Source organism: Leucopleurus acutus, assembly GCF_964270905.1.
Source record: "Leucopleurus acutus genome assembly, chromosome: 17".
Classification (NCBI taxonomy): domain Eukaryota; kingdom Metazoa; phylum Chordata; class Mammalia; order Artiodactyla; family Delphinidae; genus Leucopleurus; species Leucopleurus acutus.
In genome coordinates, this window is record NC_139159.1 from 4,755,945 (window position 1) to 4,776,787 (window position 20,843).

At 45.0% G+C, this 20,843-nt stretch overlaps 1 protein-coding gene across 4 annotated transcripts in view; it reads left to right on the forward strand.

Moving 5' to 3' along the window:
* Window positions 1–20,843, forward strand: part of LYN (LYN proto-oncogene, Src family tyrosine kinase) — a 111,835-nt gene that overhangs the window by 47,526 nt on the left and 43,466 nt on the right. For 2 of the 4 annotated variants that reach the window (XM_082858832.1, XM_082858831.1), the window contains exons 2-8: window positions 7,636–7,772; window positions 11,010–11,055; window positions 11,890–11,995; window positions 13,763–13,861; window positions 13,982–14,085; window positions 15,397–15,546; window positions 16,811–16,963. In XM_082858832.1, coding sequence (XP_082714958.1) covers window positions 7,641–7,772; window positions 11,010–11,055; window positions 11,890–11,995; window positions 13,763–13,861; window positions 13,982–14,085; window positions 15,397–15,546; window positions 16,811–16,963 — 790 coding nt within the window. In that variant the 5' untranslated portion in view covers window positions 7,636–7,640. The remainder of the gene's footprint in view (window positions 1–7,635; window positions 7,773–11,009; window positions 11,056–11,889; window positions 11,996–13,762; window positions 13,862–13,981; window positions 14,086–15,396; window positions 15,547–16,810; window positions 16,964–20,843) is intronic. The other 2 variants (XM_082858834.1, XM_082858833.1) reach the window with 1 other exon arrangement.

Sequence of the window (20,843 nt, forward strand, 5' to 3'; positions counted from 1 at the left end):
GTGGCTGCCCCCTTGGACACTGATTCAGTACCAGTCCTAGTCTTTCCACTGCTCTCCTCTTCAGACTCCTGTTTCTCATTCTTGTAAATCAAGAGTACTTCTTTTAAATCACATCGCCCTTCCTTCAAGGGGGAGCCCGATGCCTCAAACTTAGTCACAGACTGGAGGTGAAATTCATGCCACAGGAGCAGCTCTGTGGGCCAAGTGGTCAAAGCCTTGCTCTTGGTGTGGAACCTCAAGGAGAACTGGGAGCTGGGGATTGCCAAGTACCGAAATGACATTGACTTAGTTGCCCCAAGACAGTGTTCTTGTTTCATAAGGTATTTAGACCTTAGGGGTGGCTTTATAGTAGAGGCTGGTCAAGTAAGAAAGCCAGGCTCTGCGCCTCTGGAGCCCGTGCTCCGCAACAAGAGAGGGCGCGATAGTGAGAGGCCCGCGCACCGTGATGAAGAGTGGCCCCTGCTCGCCGCAACTGGAGAAAGCCCTCGCACAGAAACGAAGACCCAACACAGCCAAAAATAAATAAATAAAATTAAAAAAAAAAAAGGCAAAATTCCTTTAAAAAAAAAAAAGAAAGAAAGCCAGGCTCTGGAGCCAGGTGGACCTGGGTTACCAGCTTTCCAACTGTGTTGACAATGGCTTTCTGGGTGATTTTATTGAGGAAAAGTATCAAGAATGTATGAAAATGATTACCATGGTGTATAAGAAACAAAAACCTTAGTTGCCTAAGTAAAGAGAGTCTGGCTATACCCTTTTCAATTCTATCTCTTGCAAAGGGAATTTAGGAAAATTGACAAAAAAAAAAAAAAAAGACAACTACTTAGGTTGGAGTTGATGGCATTGGTCGGGGAGTTAATTCTGGCACTCTCTCCTCTTCTGCCCTCCCACGGACACCTGTGAGTCTTTTCTGACCCCTTTTCTTTCTGATAAGTAGTTTGGAGAAAACATCGCAACTCCTCCGTGGGCTTTGCTTCTCTAAAAAAGCCTCCGAAGTCTCATCCTTGAAAGTAAAGTAAGAAGGAAAACAATCAAAGGGTGTCTAAAAGGTTTCTTTTTGGGCGGGCAAAGTACATCTCTTGAGTCATGCCACTGGTTGCAGACTGCACGGATGAGAATTGTTTTAGGACGAGTCCCTGTGAACGACCCTTGAGCCAACTCAACCTACTTCGGAAGCTCAAGGCCACTTTTGTCTGGGGGATCGTTACCACCCATCTCCACGGCCTTGGGGCTTCCTGTCTCTTTCTAGGCCCCCTAACTCAGAAAACTCTTTTGGAGATGAGCTCCCTCCACAGTCATGCAGGAGGCTTGGGTGGATAGAAGTGCAGCTTCAAGGCCGATGGGCCAAGGTCCACTTTAATGGGGATCTTTGATCACCGGGCACAGGTCCATCTGTCGGAGTAGCATCCTGGTATGTGCCGTGCCAGGCTCAGAGCAAGCAATTCCACCTCCTTCTCTTTTTTTCCCATGCGCCGCCTGTCTCCTACCCTAGAGATGTTTCTGGTTACTCCAGAACACGACCGCTTGATGTTGCAAGGTTAGGCAAGAGAAGGGCGGTGACAGGATGGATACTTTAGAGCCTGTGGATGAGTCATTCACTTGCTGCTGGGAAAACGCAATGCAAATTTACGAACTCAGCTTGGGAAGTTGCAGTGAAGTGGAAAAAAAATGTTGTAAATTTCTTTTTGGCTGCTAGGATAAAGGCAGAAAATGCATCAGTCGTCAAAAAACAAAATGCGTGAGTCGTAATAAAAATAAAAACAAAAGCACTTTCTTTTATAGCACTTTGCAAAGGCAAGAAATTTAGGTTCTCGGGGGTTATAGTCTAGTACCTTTGTTTTTAAATTTTAAGGTCTAGGATTGTGTGAAATAGCTGTTAAAACGTGGATTCAGATTTTATAGGGGAAGTGGCGTCCAATTTCCTGTTTTTGATTTCTTTAAGTTCTCAGAATATGAGAAATCGGTGATTTAAAAATCTTTGTATAGCCGAGAGGGAGGTGAATTTGTATGGACTTCAGGTTGAAATAGACATGATGGAATATCTTTTAAACTTGTGAAACTTACGATGAATAACAAAATATTACCCAAAATGTATATTATACAAATCCAAACTCAGGAACCTCTTTCACTACACAATTCCTTCGCTTCTTCCTTAATGACAGAGTAATGCACACATTTACATTCAGGTCATCATGTTATAAAAGTGGACAGCAGAGTAACATGGCATATAGGGTGCCTTGCCCCAAAGAGGGGAGGGGCCAGAGAGGGAGGAAATGCAAGTGGCCCATGTGTCAGCCTGAGACTGAGATGGGAGATGTGCTTCTGCCGTTCCCTGTTTGGGGTGAGGTGGGGCTTCCTTGTGCTTCTCATCATGGGATTGTTTCTCTTCCAATGTTGGAGGGAAAACTGGCATTTGGACCACATTTATTTATGTAGTTAACAAAGATCTATCTAGCTCTTACTGTGTGCTGCTTTGAGTATATTTCTAAGCACTTTACAAATATTAACTGATTTAACTCATCTAATCCTCATAACAACCTAATGAGCTCGATGAAGTTATCTCCATTTTTTCAGAAGGAAACTGAAGCATAGAGGTTAGGCCACTTGCCCAGGTTCACACAGTTAATAATTGAGGGACCCAGGATCTGAGTTTAGCAATCCAACTTCACAGTCCTTTACTCCAAAATATTTTGCAAATTGTGGTGTCTTCCTTAGGAATTTTTAAGAGAAAATTTCTGTATACGATTGTGCACCTTACCAGTGGACTTCAGAACCCAACCAACACAGTAGTGGGTATCCTTTCAGGCTTTTTTCTGTGGACATTCAATATATATGGGTATGTGTGTGTGCGTATATATGTGTATATACTGATTGGTTATATAAATTGACTGATATATAAGATTTTTTTTCAGTCAATAATGATTGGTGGTCAAGAACATCCAAATTATACAAATCTCTCTTTTTACCCCTCTTCAGTCTCATAATATGTCAGTTTGGTCTCATTTAATGGACTCTCCCCTATTGATGGACACCTCGTCTCTGTAGTATAAATAAGACTGATATGAACATTCGTTCATATTCCCTTTGTGACAGAGGGTTGCCCACTGTCTCTGTCTCACTAGATCACCTACTCGGGCTTATGTGTGAACATCCCAGGGTTGTATTTGCATGTCAGACACTCAGGTGTTATTATGAGTAACTCAAAGTCTCCACATGTAAAATGTGCCTTCATTTACTGTTAAACAAACAAACAAAAAAATTGAAGACGTTGTCCCCTACATCGTCCACAGCACTTTATTAAAGCCCTTCATACACGACTTTAGAATTCTCATGCCGGGGCCGCCCCGTCTGGTGAGGCAGGTCAGCTTCCCCTCTCCCTGGTGTAAGCACGATGATGCGGGCTTTCCTCTGGCTCCTCCTGCCAGGAAGCCTGCTACCCTGCAAACCTGGTGCCCACCTGCTTCCGCATTTGCATCCTCCTCTGCTCCTTGCCTCGAGTTCTCTGTTTCCAGTTTATTAAACTCACTTTTTGTAAAAGCATTTCAGATCCTTTTGAGAAAGAAGAGGCTATAACAACAATCTCTTTAGTATTATTAATAAGGAGATAAAATGCATGTTTCAAAATAGCCATTGTTTGGCAACATGGTAATTAAAAAAAAAGAAAAAGCACAGACTTCAGGCTAAAACTATGTGAGTCCACCATTCACTTGTGCAATGACTTTAGGCCAGCCATTTAATCTCTGCAAGGCTCAGTTTACTCCTCTGTAAAGTGGGGTTAATAATACCTGGGTCATGGGGTTTCTTCGAGGATTAAATGAGATGCTCAGAAAATTACAAATGTTTAATTGAAAAATACTAAGGTGTGAATCATTGTAAAGCGTAGCTCCTGTCACTTGCAAACACATAACTGTGCTCTCAGTTTTTGTTGGGGGTGCATGTGTTTTGTGCTTTTCTGGTACCTTTGTACAGTGAAAAGAATTGAGGACCTGGTGTGAGCTGGTGGTGTCTATCCCCTGACGCAGCAAGATGCTCTCTGAGCTTTTTTGCTGGAGTGTTTGAATTGCAGGGACCCAAACTCAAAGCTCAGTGCTAGTGGGTTAGGGTCTTCCTCTACAGTACGTACTTTTGGTTCTCAATTATCCATGTGATGGGGGAGGGGAAATCATGACATAAGCGTAAATAAACGATAATCTGCAGATTATATCACCTCCTCACACATCCACCTGCTTTTTATCTTCATTCTCCGTCTTTCTTCCCACGGAGCGGGCCCTCGGACAATCGCCATCACCCCTTCAGAGGTCCGGGTCACCGATTCCTCGCTCTGCGCGCTGTAACGAAGACCCACAAAGCGCTTTTCTAATCTCATCTCCTGCCTTCACACGCAGACGCGTGCGCGCACACATACACACTACAGGGGTTCCTAATATTTTGGAAAAAAATTTTTTTCATAAAGTTGTTCGTACCATCCTCCTATTTTCTCCCTTATCCGACTTTTTAGTTTGAAAATTTCGAATCTACAGAAAAGAAAGCATACCCTCACCTAGATTCACTAATTTTTTTTTTTTTTTTTTTACTGTTTTGCCACGTCTGTCCCCTCCTCTTGTTCCCCTGGCCCCCTTTCTCTTTTTCATTTTGGCGGAAGTGTTGAAAGTTGCAGATACCCTGAGCTTGCATCCCTACCCGCCTTGCGCGCATCTCCTCTGATGTGGACCTTCTCCTGCGTGACCGCAGTACCGTCATCACGCCTTTAAAGCGCGCAGTTGCCCACGATCACGTTCACACGTATTCAGGTTTCCCCAAGGATCCAGGCACGTGTCCTCCCCCCTCACCCCCATTCATTCAAAGCTCATTCAAGATAGAGCTCCGCCCCTTCTCCTCCCTGCGGTACGTGGGCCTCTCACTGTTGTGGCCTTTCCCGTTGCGGAGCACAGGCTGCGGACGCGCAGGCCCAGCGGCCATGGCTCACGGGCCCAGCCGCTCCGCGGCATGTGGGATCTTCCCGGACCGGGGCACGAACCCGCGTCCCCTGCATCGGCAGGCGGAGTCTCAACCACTGCGCCACCAGGGAAGCCCTCCCCTGTCCTTTTTGAGGCGCCCAGCTTCTGGCACATCGTGGATTTGTCTGATCGTTTTGTTCCTCTAACCTCTGTGTTTCCTATAAACTAGAAGTTAGTGCTAGAGGTCTCTGTCCCTCTGTCTCTAATAAAAACACAACGGCCAGGGCGGGGGCGTCTCCTTTCCTTTTCCTCCCCCACCTTGAGCAGGAGTGGTTGGGATGAGCATGCTGGAAGCCCCGAGTGCTTGTTGGTCCCTCCATTCCTTCCGTGAACCCTCGGAGCACCTGCTCCGAGCAGGCACATGGCAGTAAAGCGTGAGGAGTGGGCAGAGGGGTGACCTTTTCAGTAGGGTGGCTGGGAAGACCTGTTGGGGAGGTAACATTTGGGTCCAGATGTGGAAAAAAGAGAGTGGAAAAGCGGGCGCGGGGAAAGCCGGGCTGCCCGGGCCGGGCGCTCGTGCGTCCCGGGGATCCGCCGGACTCCTCCTCTCGCAGCTCGGGGCGCAATCGGGGGTCCGCGCGGGGTGGCCTTTTCCGCTACCGAGTTCCCTCTTTCAGGCATCACCGTTTTAATGCGGATGATTTAAACACAGCTTCTTTGGAGGATGAGGGTGGGACTGGTCCGAAAAGAACTCCCCTGTTTATTCACAGATCAACTAGAAAACCCATCTCCATTTCAGAAGCTTTAGCAAATGAAAAAAAAACCAAAAACCTGTCCTATTTTGAGTCAGAGGAGTACTTGCTTCCCCTTTATTTTGGGAACTACAGCTCGCTAGTTTCAGAAAGGGGTGTGACTGTCCTTAGAGGCTTCCTACGTCAACCAATGAAATGATAAACAAGGTGAAGTTCGCAGACCTCCTGGAAGCCTGCAGGACCAAACGCAGGATGAGCTAGGGCGACAATGCAGAGAGGATGACAGTTCAGAGAAGAGCCCCTGAGGTTTCTCTGTACAACAGGAGGTATTCCGAATTCCCACCGCCCGCCTTTCCCACGCGGAACCATCCGTCTATCGTCCTCTAAAGTTCTAGGCAGGGGTCCGCCTTGGCAGTGTTTCAGAATGGCACAGACCACTGGGGAGCACCCGCCCCTCGCCCCCTCCCCGGGCCCAGGAGAACTTCCTGGACTGTGTCCAGGGAATCTGTTCTGGGAGCCTCGACGATTCTGGTGTGCCTTCCGGTTTGGGAACGCTGCCCTCTAAGACCTTCTAATGGAGCTCATAACAGATTTTGTTTTGTTTTCAATGTATAAATTTGACCATAAGGCTGTACTGTGCGGCAATATTCATATCCGATTTCAGTTTTAAAATCATCTTTGGAGTCCCCAGAGTGCTTTGGGTGGCGCTCTACACATCCTAGTGTTAACTGAATAGACGAATAAGAGTGTAGCATTTAGAGGGGTGGCTCCGCCTGTCTGGTTGCCCGCACAAGCCCCCCCCCCCCCCCCCCCGGCCCCTGTCGGGATTCTTCCCTGAAGCCTTAGGCTTGCTGATGGTACCCTTTTGTGCCTCTGGCTCGGACATCTCTCCTGGTTTCCAGGCTCACTAGTCTCACTGAGAGGCGTACAGGATGTGATGGTTTGGGTGTTCCTGCAAGCTTCTTTTCTCCGTACCTGTGCCTCCTCTATTATTTCCAGTCTCGGTGAAGGCCACCTCCATTGCCCCAGGCCCCAAGCCACTTTTGGTTAGAGCCAGATTCTATGCCCTCTGCCTCTTACTCACGCTTGCCTCTGAAGCCCCAGGTCCCCTCACTTCACCTTGCACGCGACATTTGTCTTCAGCTTTGCCTCCCTCTCCAGCCCAACTCCCGGACTTCCCTCCTTGTTCCCTGAAGGGGTCAGCTTGAACTAGTTCCCTGAAGGGCTCAACCTGAACTAGTTCCCTTAAGGGGTCAGCTTGAACTAGTTCCCTGAAGAGGTCAGCTTGAACTAGCTCCCTGAAGGGCTCAACCTGAACTAGTTCCCTTAAGGGGTCAGCTTGAACTAGTTCCCTGAAGGGGTCAGCTTGAACTAGCTCCCTGAAGGGCTCGACTTCAACTAGTTCCCTTAAGGGGTCAGCTTGAACTAGTTCCCTGAAGGGACCTTGTTATCTCAGGGCCAATACTTTGCATGTGAAGTTCCTTTTTCCTGGAATCCCTTTACTGACTTTGCCACCTGGCTGACATCACTCCCATTTTGACTCACAGAGCATTTCCTTCATGACACTTCCCTGCCCACATCCTTTTCCTCTTGCCTGAGCGCAATGTCTTTTCCTATGTCCTGTGCAGCCTCTGTCATTGACTTGCCACATTGTATTGTAATTTTAATTCACCCATCTTTGCCGCAAGAATATGAGTGTCTTTAGGGCAGGAATTATATCTTGCTGACATAAAACTGATGCTCAATAAATAGTTTTTGAATGAATGAATGAACAAATGTATGAACAAGCAGCCAGTTTGTGAACAGTATCCACCTTTGAGTTTGTTAAACCATCCGCAATGAAGAATAAAAGCGTTATTTTTTTAACTCTTCGTTAATGGAGAGATTTGGGTGTCTTGAAGCCAGTTCTGGAATGGTAAAACAATGCCATGGCTTTTGTATTCCAACAGGAACTATGGGATGTATAAAATCAAAAAGGAAAGACAATCTGAAAGACGATGGAATAGATTTGAAGACTCAACCAGTACGTAATACTGACCGAACTATTTATGTGAGAGATCCAACGTCCAATAAACAGCAAAGGCCAGTAAGTAGATAGTCTCAGGGGAGCATTCCCACAGCAGGATCAAAGCATGGCTGCGTAATTTAAACACCAAATCTGTACCATGTGCATGCAAAAAAAAAAAAAAAAAAAAAAAAGAAATCATGTCAATTACTTGGGCCTCCAATAATTTTTGATATGCTTTGTAACTTAATCCTTTAAAGAGCTTATAAATATTTTCAGGATAACCGGGCCACTTAATGTACAATAAAGGGGCCTTTGGTCACCTTCTTATGTGTGGAGATAATCACCTTTCCTATCCCTGGTGTGAAGACCCACTCTTTATATATAAAGATATGTATCTGAGCTGGTGTGACTTAGGATAGGCAGTGAGACTAGAAGGAAATGCTGGATTCAAGTCAGAAGCCAAAACAGGCCCTTTGGTGTATCATACTTTATCCCATCTCATTGTTCTTTAATTCAAAATAGTACAAACACTGAAGTTGTCATGACTTATTACAAAGGATTAAAAGACTGTTTTTTTAAAAAACGCACAACTAATTCTGCCTTCTAACCTCACACAGATGTCTGTACCGACATTTTTATATGAGTGATGTGCTGTTGGATGCATCTGAGAAATGCTTGGCAAGTGAAGGACGAATGCCGCATTTCAGGGAGAGAGGAGCAGAGTTTTGGATAATTACAACCTTAAATGCACTTTATTTCAGATTTTATATCCTCTCCATCTATTCACTCACTATATGTATGTATGTATAACTCCCATTGCCTGGTTTTTATGGAATTCCTCAGCATTTAAGCTGGAGGTAGCTTATTCCATGTTAGCCCAAATGCCTTCATTACGAGTTTTCATAGTTTCTCTAATCTGACATGTTTCTGAATGCCTTGGCATTCCAGAAGTATGTTATTGTTGTCACGCCCTCTCTGCCAGCCCTCTCCCCCTCATTCCCCATTATACTGCAGGTTGACGTGTGCCAAAGTCACATGTCACCATTGAAATTGATCAGTCACTGTTGGCCTTCTTAATAAGAAGTGGAGGGCTTCCCTGGTGGCGCAGTGGTTGAGAGTCCGCCTGCCGATGCAGGGGACACGGGTTCATGCCCCGGTCCGGGAGGATCCCACATGCCGCGGAGCGGCTGGGCCCGTGAGCCGTGGCCGCTGAGCCTGCGCGTCCGCAGCCTGTGCTCCGCAACGGAGAGGCCGCGATAGTGAGAGGCCCGCGTACCGCAAAAAAAAAAAAAGAAAAGAAGTGGAGATGAAGAGTGAATACATTATGCTATTAATTACCATACTTGATATTTCTAGACAGATATATTAACATTGTAATTTTATATATAGAAACTCAAAAGGTATAAGATTATTGATAACTTTAATAATTTAGTGATCATAAATATATAAATGTAATATTTAAAAACATCGCATAAATAGGTATAGATGTGGAACTATTCTATGGAAATATGACTAATAGAAAGTGAAATGATACAGGAATTGGACTCACAAATAGTTTTCTTATTATAGACTTCAAAGTTCTCATAAAAAGGATCTGGCTTTTTCTGGTATCATGTGCTATAGATTTTACATGCTTTAAAACCCCCATTTTTCTTACGTGATGAAAGAAGATGTCCTGTATTCAGAAGAGCAAAGGAAAACAGTACAAACTTATGCACCGTTTTCCCTCTTCTTAAGAGTAAAGGAGGTTAAAAGTTAAGTTAGAAAGCAGAAGTAGTAAACATGTTTGAAGCCTCTCAGTTCCGTCCCACACACCGGGAGCGCTTCCTTGTGCCTTCTGTGGTTACAGATGCCCTTGTTTATGAACCAGACAGTTGGCCTTATTCCACAGATAACACTCAGCTCCGGCCAGACGTGCCCAAAATCCACCCCTGGACTGATTGCAGGCGGTGTGGTGTGACATCAAGGCTGAACTGTTGCAACTTCAACAGCACTCCAAGGAAAAGACATTTTAAAGAAAAAGAGTGATGATAGATGAGCTCCATACACGTGTTTTTGTCTCATAAAAAGTGTGTTAAAACATTTGTCAATTACGGACTCTTTGATATTTGAAAATCGCTTGCTGCTTTCAGAATGATTTAATCCGTTTCTCATCTTGTTTCCTCTAATAACTCATTGAAAGTTGATCATGCATCCTAATTTTGCACATCTAAATGAGTTTAAAAATCAGTGTGAAGCTTCTTGAAATCAACATTGAAGGATAATATGGACCCAAGATTTTCTGATACCAGAAGAACGTAATGCCCCCCACCCCCGGAGATATTATGGGCTGACTTTCATCAGAAATTTAAGTTTCAGTACAAACCGTTTTGGTCCGCATTCCACCAGATCACTTTAATCAAGGAGAAACATGATTTGTGGGTGTAAACCTCTGACGGTACCTTCTCTAAAAGAGGCTCAAGAGATCTTTACCCATCCTCCCCACGGTCACTGAGCGAAAAAGGGATTTGATTTAAAAGGTGATTGAGGTGGGCTTTGTGCCACCAGACCCTTCCTGATAATTCATCTCTCAACTACAATAACAGGGATGCCATCTGTCCCCATAACAGAATTAGGGTCGGCCACAGGAAGCCTGCATCTGTTAGCACTTGTTCTCAGCTGCTAGAGACCGAGCCCTGACTGCAGTTTTTAAGACAAGTCTGGGAGTTGTGAAGATCCCCAGTCCCGGGCCGGTGGCCGTTCCACAAGGTCACCAGGGCCCCAGGGGACCCCCAGGGCCCCTCTCTATCTTTTTATCTGCTGTCTCTGGTGACTGGTTTCCATATTGCTGAGACCCCCGTTCGTCACCTTCTTCTAGGCAGAAAGAAGAGGGCCAGGGGATACGAGAGTCAGGCCCAAAGCCCCACACGACCTGCTTGCAGATAAACTCCTTCCGCATCTGCATAGAATGCTAGCGAATCAGAAAGCATCACCATTTAGCTGGGCACGTTGCCTCCCCCAATAATATTAGGGGTCTGGTACCAAATCAGAGGGAGGGTGCTGATTGGGTCAGCAGCTCGCAGCCACTGGCCAGAGCCCTGGTCATTTCCTGCCGCCAGACCTGTGGCCGCTGGAGAAGGAAAAGCCGTTCCCTGGGCTGCGGAGGTCAGGACGCAGCTCCACAGCGCTGCTCGTCGGTGCTCCTTTCTGGCTTAATGAATTGACAAATCTAGACCCCATTCGCTTCTGTTAGGAAACGATGCAACATTCAACACGAATGTAAGTGTCAAAAGCTAAACATAAAAATGTATGTTTCTAACAAATATTCTCTCGTAGGTTGCAGACTCTCAGCTTTTACCAGGACAGAGGTTTCAAAATAAAGGTATGTTTTCACGGCATCTTGGACGTTTCTTTACTGTTAGAGCCTCTGTAAAGTAGTTGTCCTGGGTGTTTCTGTTGATTTTTTTTTTTTATTGTGAAAAAATATACATAGCCTAGAATTTATCATCTTAACCATCAAAGTGTTCAGTTCAGTAGCACTAAGTACCTTCACACTGTTGTGCAACCGTCACCTCCATCCATTTCCAGAACTTTCCTTCATCCCAAACTGAAACTCTGTGCCCATCAAACATGGAGCTCCCATCCCTCCTCCTCCCAGCTTCTGGTAGTCACCATTCTGCATTCTGTCTCTATGAGTTTGACGACTCCAGGAATCTCGCCTAAGTGGAATCAAGCAGTATTTGTCCTTTAGTGGCTGGCTTTTGTCACTTAGTGTCATGTCTTCAAGGTTCATCCATGTTGTGGCATCCGTCAGAATTTTCCTCCTTTTTAAGGCTGAATAATATTCTGTTGTATGTATAGACCACATTTTGTTTATCCATTCATCACAGTGTGTTTGGATTGTTTCCTCCTTTTAGCTTTTGTAAATAACTCTGCTATGAGCATGGGTGTATCATTTCGTAAACCTAGAGTTGAAGTTATTGTGGTCGTAGGTCTATGTGATTTGACATAACAAACACTGTACCGGTGTGCGCAGTATATGACCGACCAGGGACCGCGTGGGCCCCAAGCTCCACTAGGAAGGAAGCAGGTCTTTATTCCAGCTGCCCGTCTCTCAGTGCCTCACTGCATCCTTTGTGCCCCATGACACGTGAATTTGTTACAACGTTTCTGCTGCGGATTCTCAAAGGTCTTCGCCTGCATTCTTCATTTTCAGATCCAGAGGAGCAAGGAGACATCGTGGTCGCGTTGTACCCCTATGACGGCATCCACCCAGACGACTTGTCCTTCAAGAAAGGAGAGAAGATGAAAGTCCTGGAGGAGTAAGTGCGCCCAGGCATCCCCCACCCCCGCCTGCTGCCCTGGCTTGGCCGCCAGCAGCACAATGCAGCAGACACCCCTCTGGGGTGGACATGGGGCCCCCAGCCTCCTTGCTGCCCGAAGGAGCAGGGCTAGAGAGATTTTCCTCTTAGGCTTTGCTGTGAGCACTTCCCAAGGGTTTTCCCTTTCTTTCCTTATCCATCAGTGCTGTCCTAAGAGGTTTGGGTCTATGTGGAGTTTGCATGTTACTTTAATTCCATTTCTAAAAAATTTTTACTTATTTATTTACTTATTTGGCTGTGTTGGGTCTTCGTTGCTGCGTGCAGGCTTTCTCTAGTTGCGGTGAGCAGGGGCTACTCTTCGTTGCGGTGCACGGGCTACTCATTGCGGTGGCTTCTCTTGTTGCGGAGCACGGGCTCTAGGCGCGTGGGCTTCAGTAGTTGTGGCTTGCGGGCTCTAGAGCGCGGGCTCAGTACTTGTGGCGCACGGGCTTAGTTGCTCCACGGCATATGGGATCTTCCCGGAACAGGGCTCGAGCCCGTGTCCCCTGCATTGGCAGGTGGATTCTCAACCACTGCACCAACAGGGAAGCCCCTTACCATTTTTATTTCGTTATTTTACTCACATTAAGACTGGGTGTATGGGTCCAACTGGGTGTGACTCTTCAGGGCGTGGTGCTGAAGCAGTGGTCCTGGGAGAGTCCCCACTCAGCATTTAGCGTTTCTGTGAAGATGCTTGACCCCTCCAGGCTGACTCACACACCTGTGGCCCTGCTCAGACCCCAGGGCTCAGCACTGTGCTAGGAATAATGAGCTCCAAGAATTCTAGTAATCTTTCCTGTGGTGTCACCTTGGCCTGCCAGCTGGGGCACCCTTGGTTGGTTGGAGGAGGAGGAGGAGGGAGGCCCTGATTAAGTTTATGGTGTTGAGTGGCTGAGAACAGCTGTCAGTTCCTGGCTGAGTGTGAACTTGAGCCAGATCCTGGCCCTGCCACCTGATAGCTGTGTGACCTTGACGAGTCACTTCAGCTCTACACCTTAGTGTCTTCACTTATGAACCGGGAACAGCGATACCTCTGCCATGGGGTTGATGTGAAGGTTATGTGTGTACATATATATAAACACGGCACAGGCATGTAGTGGACCGCAGCCTAGTGGCAGCTGTAATTGTCCTTCACGTCTTGCAGACGAGGGTCCCGTCTGGGTGTGGGAATCTGATGGGGAACATAGTTGAGGCTCTCACAGGGACCCGTCCATTCCTCCCTCCCCAGCCCCTTCCCCAGCTCCACGCCTCTCACAGAAGATGAGAGTGTGGTGACGAGGCCTATAGCTGCTTGGGATTATTTTATGGTTTTCTATTTCTTTTTCCCATGGCTTGTGTCTATGGAAATGAGATGTTTTAACAAAGGAGTTTATGGCATAGGAACTATGGCCCTTTATTCCCTTGACTTCCATTTCTGTAAGGACCCTAAAGCGTTTCTTAGTTGTGAACTTTTTGTTTCTGCAAGATGGGAACCATTTTCACCAACCCCCGTTTGGCAGCTCTGAGCACAGCAACCCACACTTCAGTCGTGAGACTGTTTTCTTTTGCTTCCATCACTAAACGTATTTATGTTTTAGCAAGAAGTATGAACTTTCTCCCTGGATTCTGCGTTTCCAGGGGTCTTCCCCACCCTCCCTCACCCTGCAAGACAGACACATTAAGACAATTGCTCTTGTAGTTCTTGAGTCATTGAAAACAAACCCTTTTGGATGTGTGTTTCTATTCCAGGCATGGAGAATGGTGGAAAGCTAAATCCCTTTCGACAAAGAGAGAAGGCTTCATCCCCAGCAACTATGTAGCCAAAGTCAACACCTTGGAAACGGAAGAGTGAGTCCTTTCCCATGTCGTCTGGGACAGTTCTGTTTGTGGCTCTGGGTTTCTTGTTTATTTTCGTCTTTTTCCTTCCCGGGATTAAAACACCCATGAAATGTTAATATGTCTTTTCAGGTGGTTTTTCAAGGATATAACGAGGAAAGATGCAGAAAGGCAGCTTCTGGCACCAGGGAACAGCGCTGGAGCTTTTCTTATCAGAGAAAGTGAAACATTAAAAGGTAGGAAGTGACATAAGGCCCCTTATAAAACACTGTTTAGGAAATCATTCTTAGAAACGATTCTAGAATCCTGAAAAAAAACAAAGAATTTTTTTGGAAAAAAAGTCAATTACTGGCAGACCTCGTTTTATTGGCTTCCCTGTATTGCGCTTTGCAAATACTGCAGTTTTTTACAAACTGAAGGTTTGTGGTAACCCTGCATCGACCAAGTCTATTGGTGTCGTTTTTCCAAGAGAATTTGCTCACTTCATGAGCAAATGTGTCTCTAGGTCACATTTTGGTAATTCTTGCAGTATTTCACGCTTTTTCTTTATTATTATATTTGTTATGAGTGATCTGTGATCAGTGATCTTTGATGTTACTGTTATGACTCACTGAAGGATCAGATGATGGTTAGCAATTTTTAGCAATAAAGTGTTTTTTAAATTAAAGTATATATGTTGTTTTTTTAAACTTATGCTATTGAACACTCAATAGACTACAGTACAGTGTAAACATAACGTCTTTAATGCACTGGGAAACCAAAACGTTTGTGTGATCTACTTTATTAGGGTATTTGCTTTCTTGAGGTGGTTTGGAACTGAGCCCACAATATCTCTGAGATATGCCTGTACTATGTTCTGGTAGTGAAAGTTTTATAGTTTGATAACAAATAACAAGCTCAAATTATTAGTTTTGCTACTAAAAGTAACATAAAAGCAGACATAATTATGGTTATTTTTTTTACCATGCTTTATGTTTACTGAGCCTCTTAAATTATTTAGTATAAAACTTGAAATTTTAAGAGAAAGAAAATCAAAATAACTTTTCAATTCAGCAAAATAATTTTTTAAAAAACCCATCACAAAGAAGAAAAAGTGTGTTGGTAAGCTTCACAGCAAACAGAACACTAGCTTTGTTTGTCAAGTAGACTTTTTATAAGACTTTAAAATTATGCACTATATACAAGCTCAATTTATATTTTGCATATTTTTATGGCAAAATGTGTCCACGGTGTGTATAATACCAACCTTTTAAAAATATTTTATTGAAGTATAGTTGATTTACAATGTTATGTTAATTTCTGCTATACAGCAAAGTGATTCCATTATACATATATATATTCTTTCTCATATTCTTTTCCATTATGGTTCATCACAGGATATGGAATATAGTTCCCTGTGCTCTACAGTAGGACCTTGTTGTTTATCCATCCTATACATACTAGTTTGCATCTGCTAATCCCAAACTCCCAATCCTCCCCTCCCCCATAATGCCAATCTTACTTACAAAATGTAAGTGTAACCTTTGCTTGTACTTCTTCCCCCACAGGAAGTTACTCTCTGTCTGTCAGAGATTATGACCCCGTGCATGGTGACGTTATTAAGCACTACAAAATCAGAAGCCTGGACAATGGGGGTTATTACATCTCCCCACGAATCACTTTTCCTTGTATCAGTGACATGATTAAGCATTACCAAAGTAAGTGAAAATGCAAGGTACATCTATTATGATAAATATATGGTATCAAACATTTATATTAATTTTTTTTGTATCCTGAAACTTTATTGAGTTCATTGATGAACTCTAGTAGTTTTCTAGTCGCATCTTTAGGATTTTCTATGTATACTATCATGTCATCTGCAAACAGTGACAGTTTTACTTCCTTTTCAATTTGGAGTCATTTTATTTCTTTTTCTTGTCTGATTGCTGTGGCTAGGACTTCCAATACTATGTTGAATAAAATGTTTTATGCATCATATTTCTTTTGGATAAAGTTGGAGGATGATGTTCTATAATTGGTTCTAAATTAATCTATAAGTATACATTCAAAGTCAGATTTGATCTTTGTGAATAATTATCCTAGTCCTTCCCACCTAGTTTGTGCTGTTTAACAGTTAACATTCCAGAATTGCAAAGTGAAAAATGGATATTATTTTCGCATAGTACATATTTTTACAACGCATCTTTAAATATCTGGAATAGGAATGCAAATTTGTAGAACTGTGTCCTAGTGTATACATGTCTATGTGTGTGTAAAGTACATAGCACGAGTATGTATTACTCTTGGTAAAAGAAAACAGAAATAACAATAACACCAAAATATTTAGAAGTGGCCTGTCAGTGGTCCTCTGTCGCCAATCTGCTCTACAGCCTGGCTAAGCTGAACCCACGACTGTGTGTTGGAGGCCAGTTGTAGTGGGTAACTCTTGTTACTGCTTATTTCTTCAACCTGCTCCAAGGGATTACACATAAAATTTGCTGAGGTCCCAAAATATGGAGAGAGCAAGTACCCCAGACTTTGTGGAGTCCCCCTTCCCTCTCTGTCACCCCCATCCATTTATCCATCTGGCACATGTGTTGAGGGCTTGTTCTGGCACTGGGCCCCCATGGTGACGTGACCAAGTTCCCGCCATTGTGCCCTGGAGAGCTTACACGGGCTCTGTAATTAAAATTGTATTCTATTAAGTGTGACAGCATGTCAGCCTTTGTTTATCTGTTCATTTTGTTGTTTTTATTTTTATAGGTTAGCATTACTAATGAATAAAATCAAGTCTGTCTTAAATTGTCTTTCATTTAAGAATTTCAAAAGTCATGATTACGCAGAAGATAACCCTGTAAGCATTTTAGGCTCGTAGACCCTGGCAAGTTGAAAATGATGAGACTCATAGTCCAAATGCCCCTATAGATACTGGTGAAATACAAGGGATGGCTTCTTCCACGTTTATTTTCTCTTTCAAATTAGAGCAGTCAGATGGCTTGTGCAGAAGATTGGAGAAGGCATGCATTAGTCCCAAACCACAGAAGCCGTGGGACAAAGATGCCTGGGAGATCCCCCGGGAATCCATTAAGCTGGTGAAGAAGCTCGGCGCCGGGCAGTTCGGGGAAGTCTGGATGGGTGAGTGTGCGGCTCTGGAGCCAGAGTCCCTCCTGGGGGCGACAGCAGGAGAAATAAGGGCTCCGGCCGATTTCTATCAGTTTTCTCAGAAGCATCACTGCTTTTGTTTTCCTCTGTCCACCTGTGCCAAGAACTAGCCTACACAACCTACGTGATTAGACTCTTCCTCTTCCTCGTGACTTAGTAGTTCTCTTTCAGGATGAATTTTTTTTTCATAAATTTATTTATTTATCTATTTTTGGCTGCGTTGGGTCTTCGTTGCTGGGAGCATGGGCTTTCTCTAGTTACGGCGAGCAGGGGCTCCTCTTCGTTGTGGTGCACGGGCTTCTCATTGTGATGGCTTCTCTTGTTGTGGAACACGGGCTCTAGGCATGCAAGCTTCAGTAGTTGTGGTGCACGGACTGAGTAGTTGTGGCGCACGGGCTTAGTTGCTCCACAGCATGTGGGATCTTCCCGGACCAGGGCTCGAACCCGTGTCCCCTGCATTGGCAGGAGGACCTTTAACCACTGTGCCACCAGGGAAGTCCCAAGGCTGAATGTTTATAAGGAAGTGGGCAGTGGGCATTTATCCTGGTGGTTCTGTCTACTCTTCCGTGATTCTCTCATCAACAGATTCTCTGGACACACGTTAAGTACAGGAATGTGCTTGCATCTCAGGGAAGGGTACACTTGGGTTAGGACCATCCTTACTAGTGGGATTAATAGGAAGCCTCACAGGTACTGCAGTGTCTCACCAAGAAACTTTCTAAAGATACTCAAACTTCCATCGTTAGAGAAACGTTCCCTACTGTTAAGTACTGCCTTCTCAGGCTGGCAAGAAAAGCACCAAAATGATAACAGTGGCTTTCTCCAGCAGATACTTTTTGCCCACCTGTCTTTTCTAAAGCTTTTATAATGACTGTGAATTCCTTGTTCTTTCGTAAAAAGAATTTTTTAAAACGATTTTTTACTGCATCATGGCTTCCACGCCAGCTTTGTGTGAGTGAGAGCAAACATGATTTCTGAAGAGAAGGGGCAGACAGCTTTTAAAACCCATCCAGCGCCAGCCCAGCCGGTCTGCGAGGGAGAGGTTTCCCTCCAAAATCTAAGCCCCTGGGATCACAGCTTTGCCCACTTTCTCCTGTTGTCACTGCTTTAGCCAAAGTATCGTTTAAATATGCCTCTGCATTCTTCCTGCGCTGTAAGTCTTTGGGAACATGATAATGGAATTCAGGTAAATTGTGAGTACACAACCTCACCTTGCTCACTGGGGTCTGCGTGTGTACCTGGCACTCTGTTTCCGGTCGGGCCCGCAGGTCTGGGGCTGTGATCTTGCTCTAGGTGTGTCTTTGCCCACCCTCTGCGGCCCAGATCGTCACCTCCTGCCCCTCCTTGCTCTGTCCACCTTTTTTTTTTAATTGAAGTAAAATTCATGTAACATAAGATCAATCATTTTCAAGTGGACACAACTCAGTGGCATTCACTGCCTTCACATGGTTGTGCAGCCACCGCCTCTGTCTAGTACCAAAATACTTCCACGACTCCAGAAGGAAACACTAGACACTCCCCTTCCCCCCCGACCCCGGCCCCCGGACACCCACCCTTCTGCTTCCTTTCTCTATGGCTGTGATACCCTAGGGCCCTCATGTAAGTGGAATCATACAGATGTTTGTCTTTTTGTGTCTGGCTTATCTCACTCAGCATGGTGTCCTCAAGGTTCACTCACGGTGTAGCCTGTGTCAGAATTTCTTTCGTCTTTTATGGTTGAACAATATTCCATTGTATGGATGTACCACAGCTTATCTATTTATCCGTTGATGAACATTTGGGTTGTTTCCACCTTTGGGCTATTATGCGTAATGCTTCTTTGAACATTCGTGTGCAAATTACTGTGTGGACAAATGTTTTCATTTCTCTTGGTTATATACATCCTCCTAGGAGAGGAATTGCTGGGTCACATGGTAATTCTATGTTTAACTTTTGAAGGAACTGTCAAATTGGTATCTGCTCTTTTTTTTTTTTTTAAATTGCAACTTTTCCCCCAAGGTATTTGCAGTTACTTCTTAATATATTTTTTCCAAATCCACAGAATAGGGGCAGGTATAATAAACACCGTATATTCTTCACCTAGATTCACCACTTAATATTTTGCTGTATTCTCTACACACACACACACACACACACACACACACACACACACACACACACACGTACGTATTTTATTGTTATTGTGGAGCCACATGAGGGTAAGTTGCAGAGGTGATGACTTTCACCCCTAAGTACTTACACAGGTGTCTCCTAAGAAGGCCATCAACTCCCACTGCACAGTGGTCACGTTTGGGAAGCTCCACGTTGGTCCACACTGTCTCGTGTAGCGTCTACATCCGACTTCCCCCCATTGTCCCAGGGGTGTCCTCATGGCTGTCGGGATCGTGTGTCTGCATTTAGTTGACCTGTCTGGAGTCTCCTTGAATCTGGAATGGTCCCCCAGCCCACCTCCATCGTTCACGACAGGTCAGTCACTTTGAAGAACTGCCCCTCGTTTGGATTTTCTGATTTTTCCTGTGATTTGGTCCAGGTTACGCCCTTGGGCACGAATAGCATCTAAGTGTTAAGCGATGCCGTGTCTTCCTGCGTCCATTGCGGCGCAGAATGAGGGTTGGTCCCATCATTGCCAATGTTCTGTTTCACTTTAAGGAGGACCACCAGATTTCTCCATTATGACTGTGACGTTTTAATTCCCTGTTGTAACTAATGAATCATCTGTAGGGAGAGTCCTTCAAATTGTGTAAATATCCAAAAGCGCTTTCCCCAGATGCTTTCAGCATTACTCGCTCATTTGGATTCTCATCCCTCTTAGAGGCCGTAACTTCTCTGAAAGCTGCAGGCGTCTGTCCTCTGACCACCTCCCCTAAACACGGCGACTCCAACCTCCGGCTCAGGCCAGGAACCAGGGACTCTGCCTTCCGTCCCTCGCCTCCCCTTTCCAGACTTGTGTCTTTAGTGAGCTTATTGGCAGGAAAATACACATTCATTATTACATTTCACTGCCCTCTAGGTCTCCAAGTCCATCCTTCCTCTCTGCACGTGACTGGGGAGGAGATGAGTGTCCAGGGGGAGGGGGGGAGAAAAGAATGTCCCAGCTACACATTCCAAGTGCATTTTCATCCACTGTCTCACATACTCGCAGCAGTAGGGCTGGAAGGGAGGAGTCACCGTCACCATCGATGAATGAGGGCCCTGAGAAGCAGGGAAGCAGCTCACCCAGAGTCACTCAAGGCGAGGAAGAAGCCAACTGCTGCGGCCTCCCAGAGCCCTGGACTCGCTCGCTTGCTAAGCTACCTACAAGTTAGTTGGACCTCCCTGGCCTCAGTTTCCTCATCAGGAAAATGAGCAAACAACTATCTCATCAGTTGCTGCAAGGAAGAAGGAGATTATGTACCTGAAGTGTTTCCTGTAGAGTCTGGCTCTATGTGTGCTCTATTTTTATTATATTTTCATCTTACCATGTTTGACTATAGTCACTAGAGGCTATATGTCAGTGGATTTTCCCCCAGTTTTAATTATGAGTTCAAACTATAAACAATCCAGTTAGACCTTCCTGTGGAGATTTGGTGATGAAGGAATTGCGTATCTGTCTTGAGGATGAAGTAGAGGGAGCTTGCTGGGGTGTCCTCGTCTGCTCTGAAACAGTAGCCCTGCGTACGGAGTGGTCGTGTGGAGGTCTGTTCCACCCTCCCTGCGTTCAGCTGTGAAGTGGTATAAAGGCCTTGAACTGCATGCTGTGTTCACCCGAGAGATCAGATCGGCTGGTCTGAGAAGTTACCAGTTTCAGGGGGAAGAGATTGCGATAGCCTTCTTGTGTTTTCTTAAAATTTTCCCAAGGGCTACTAGCAAGTGG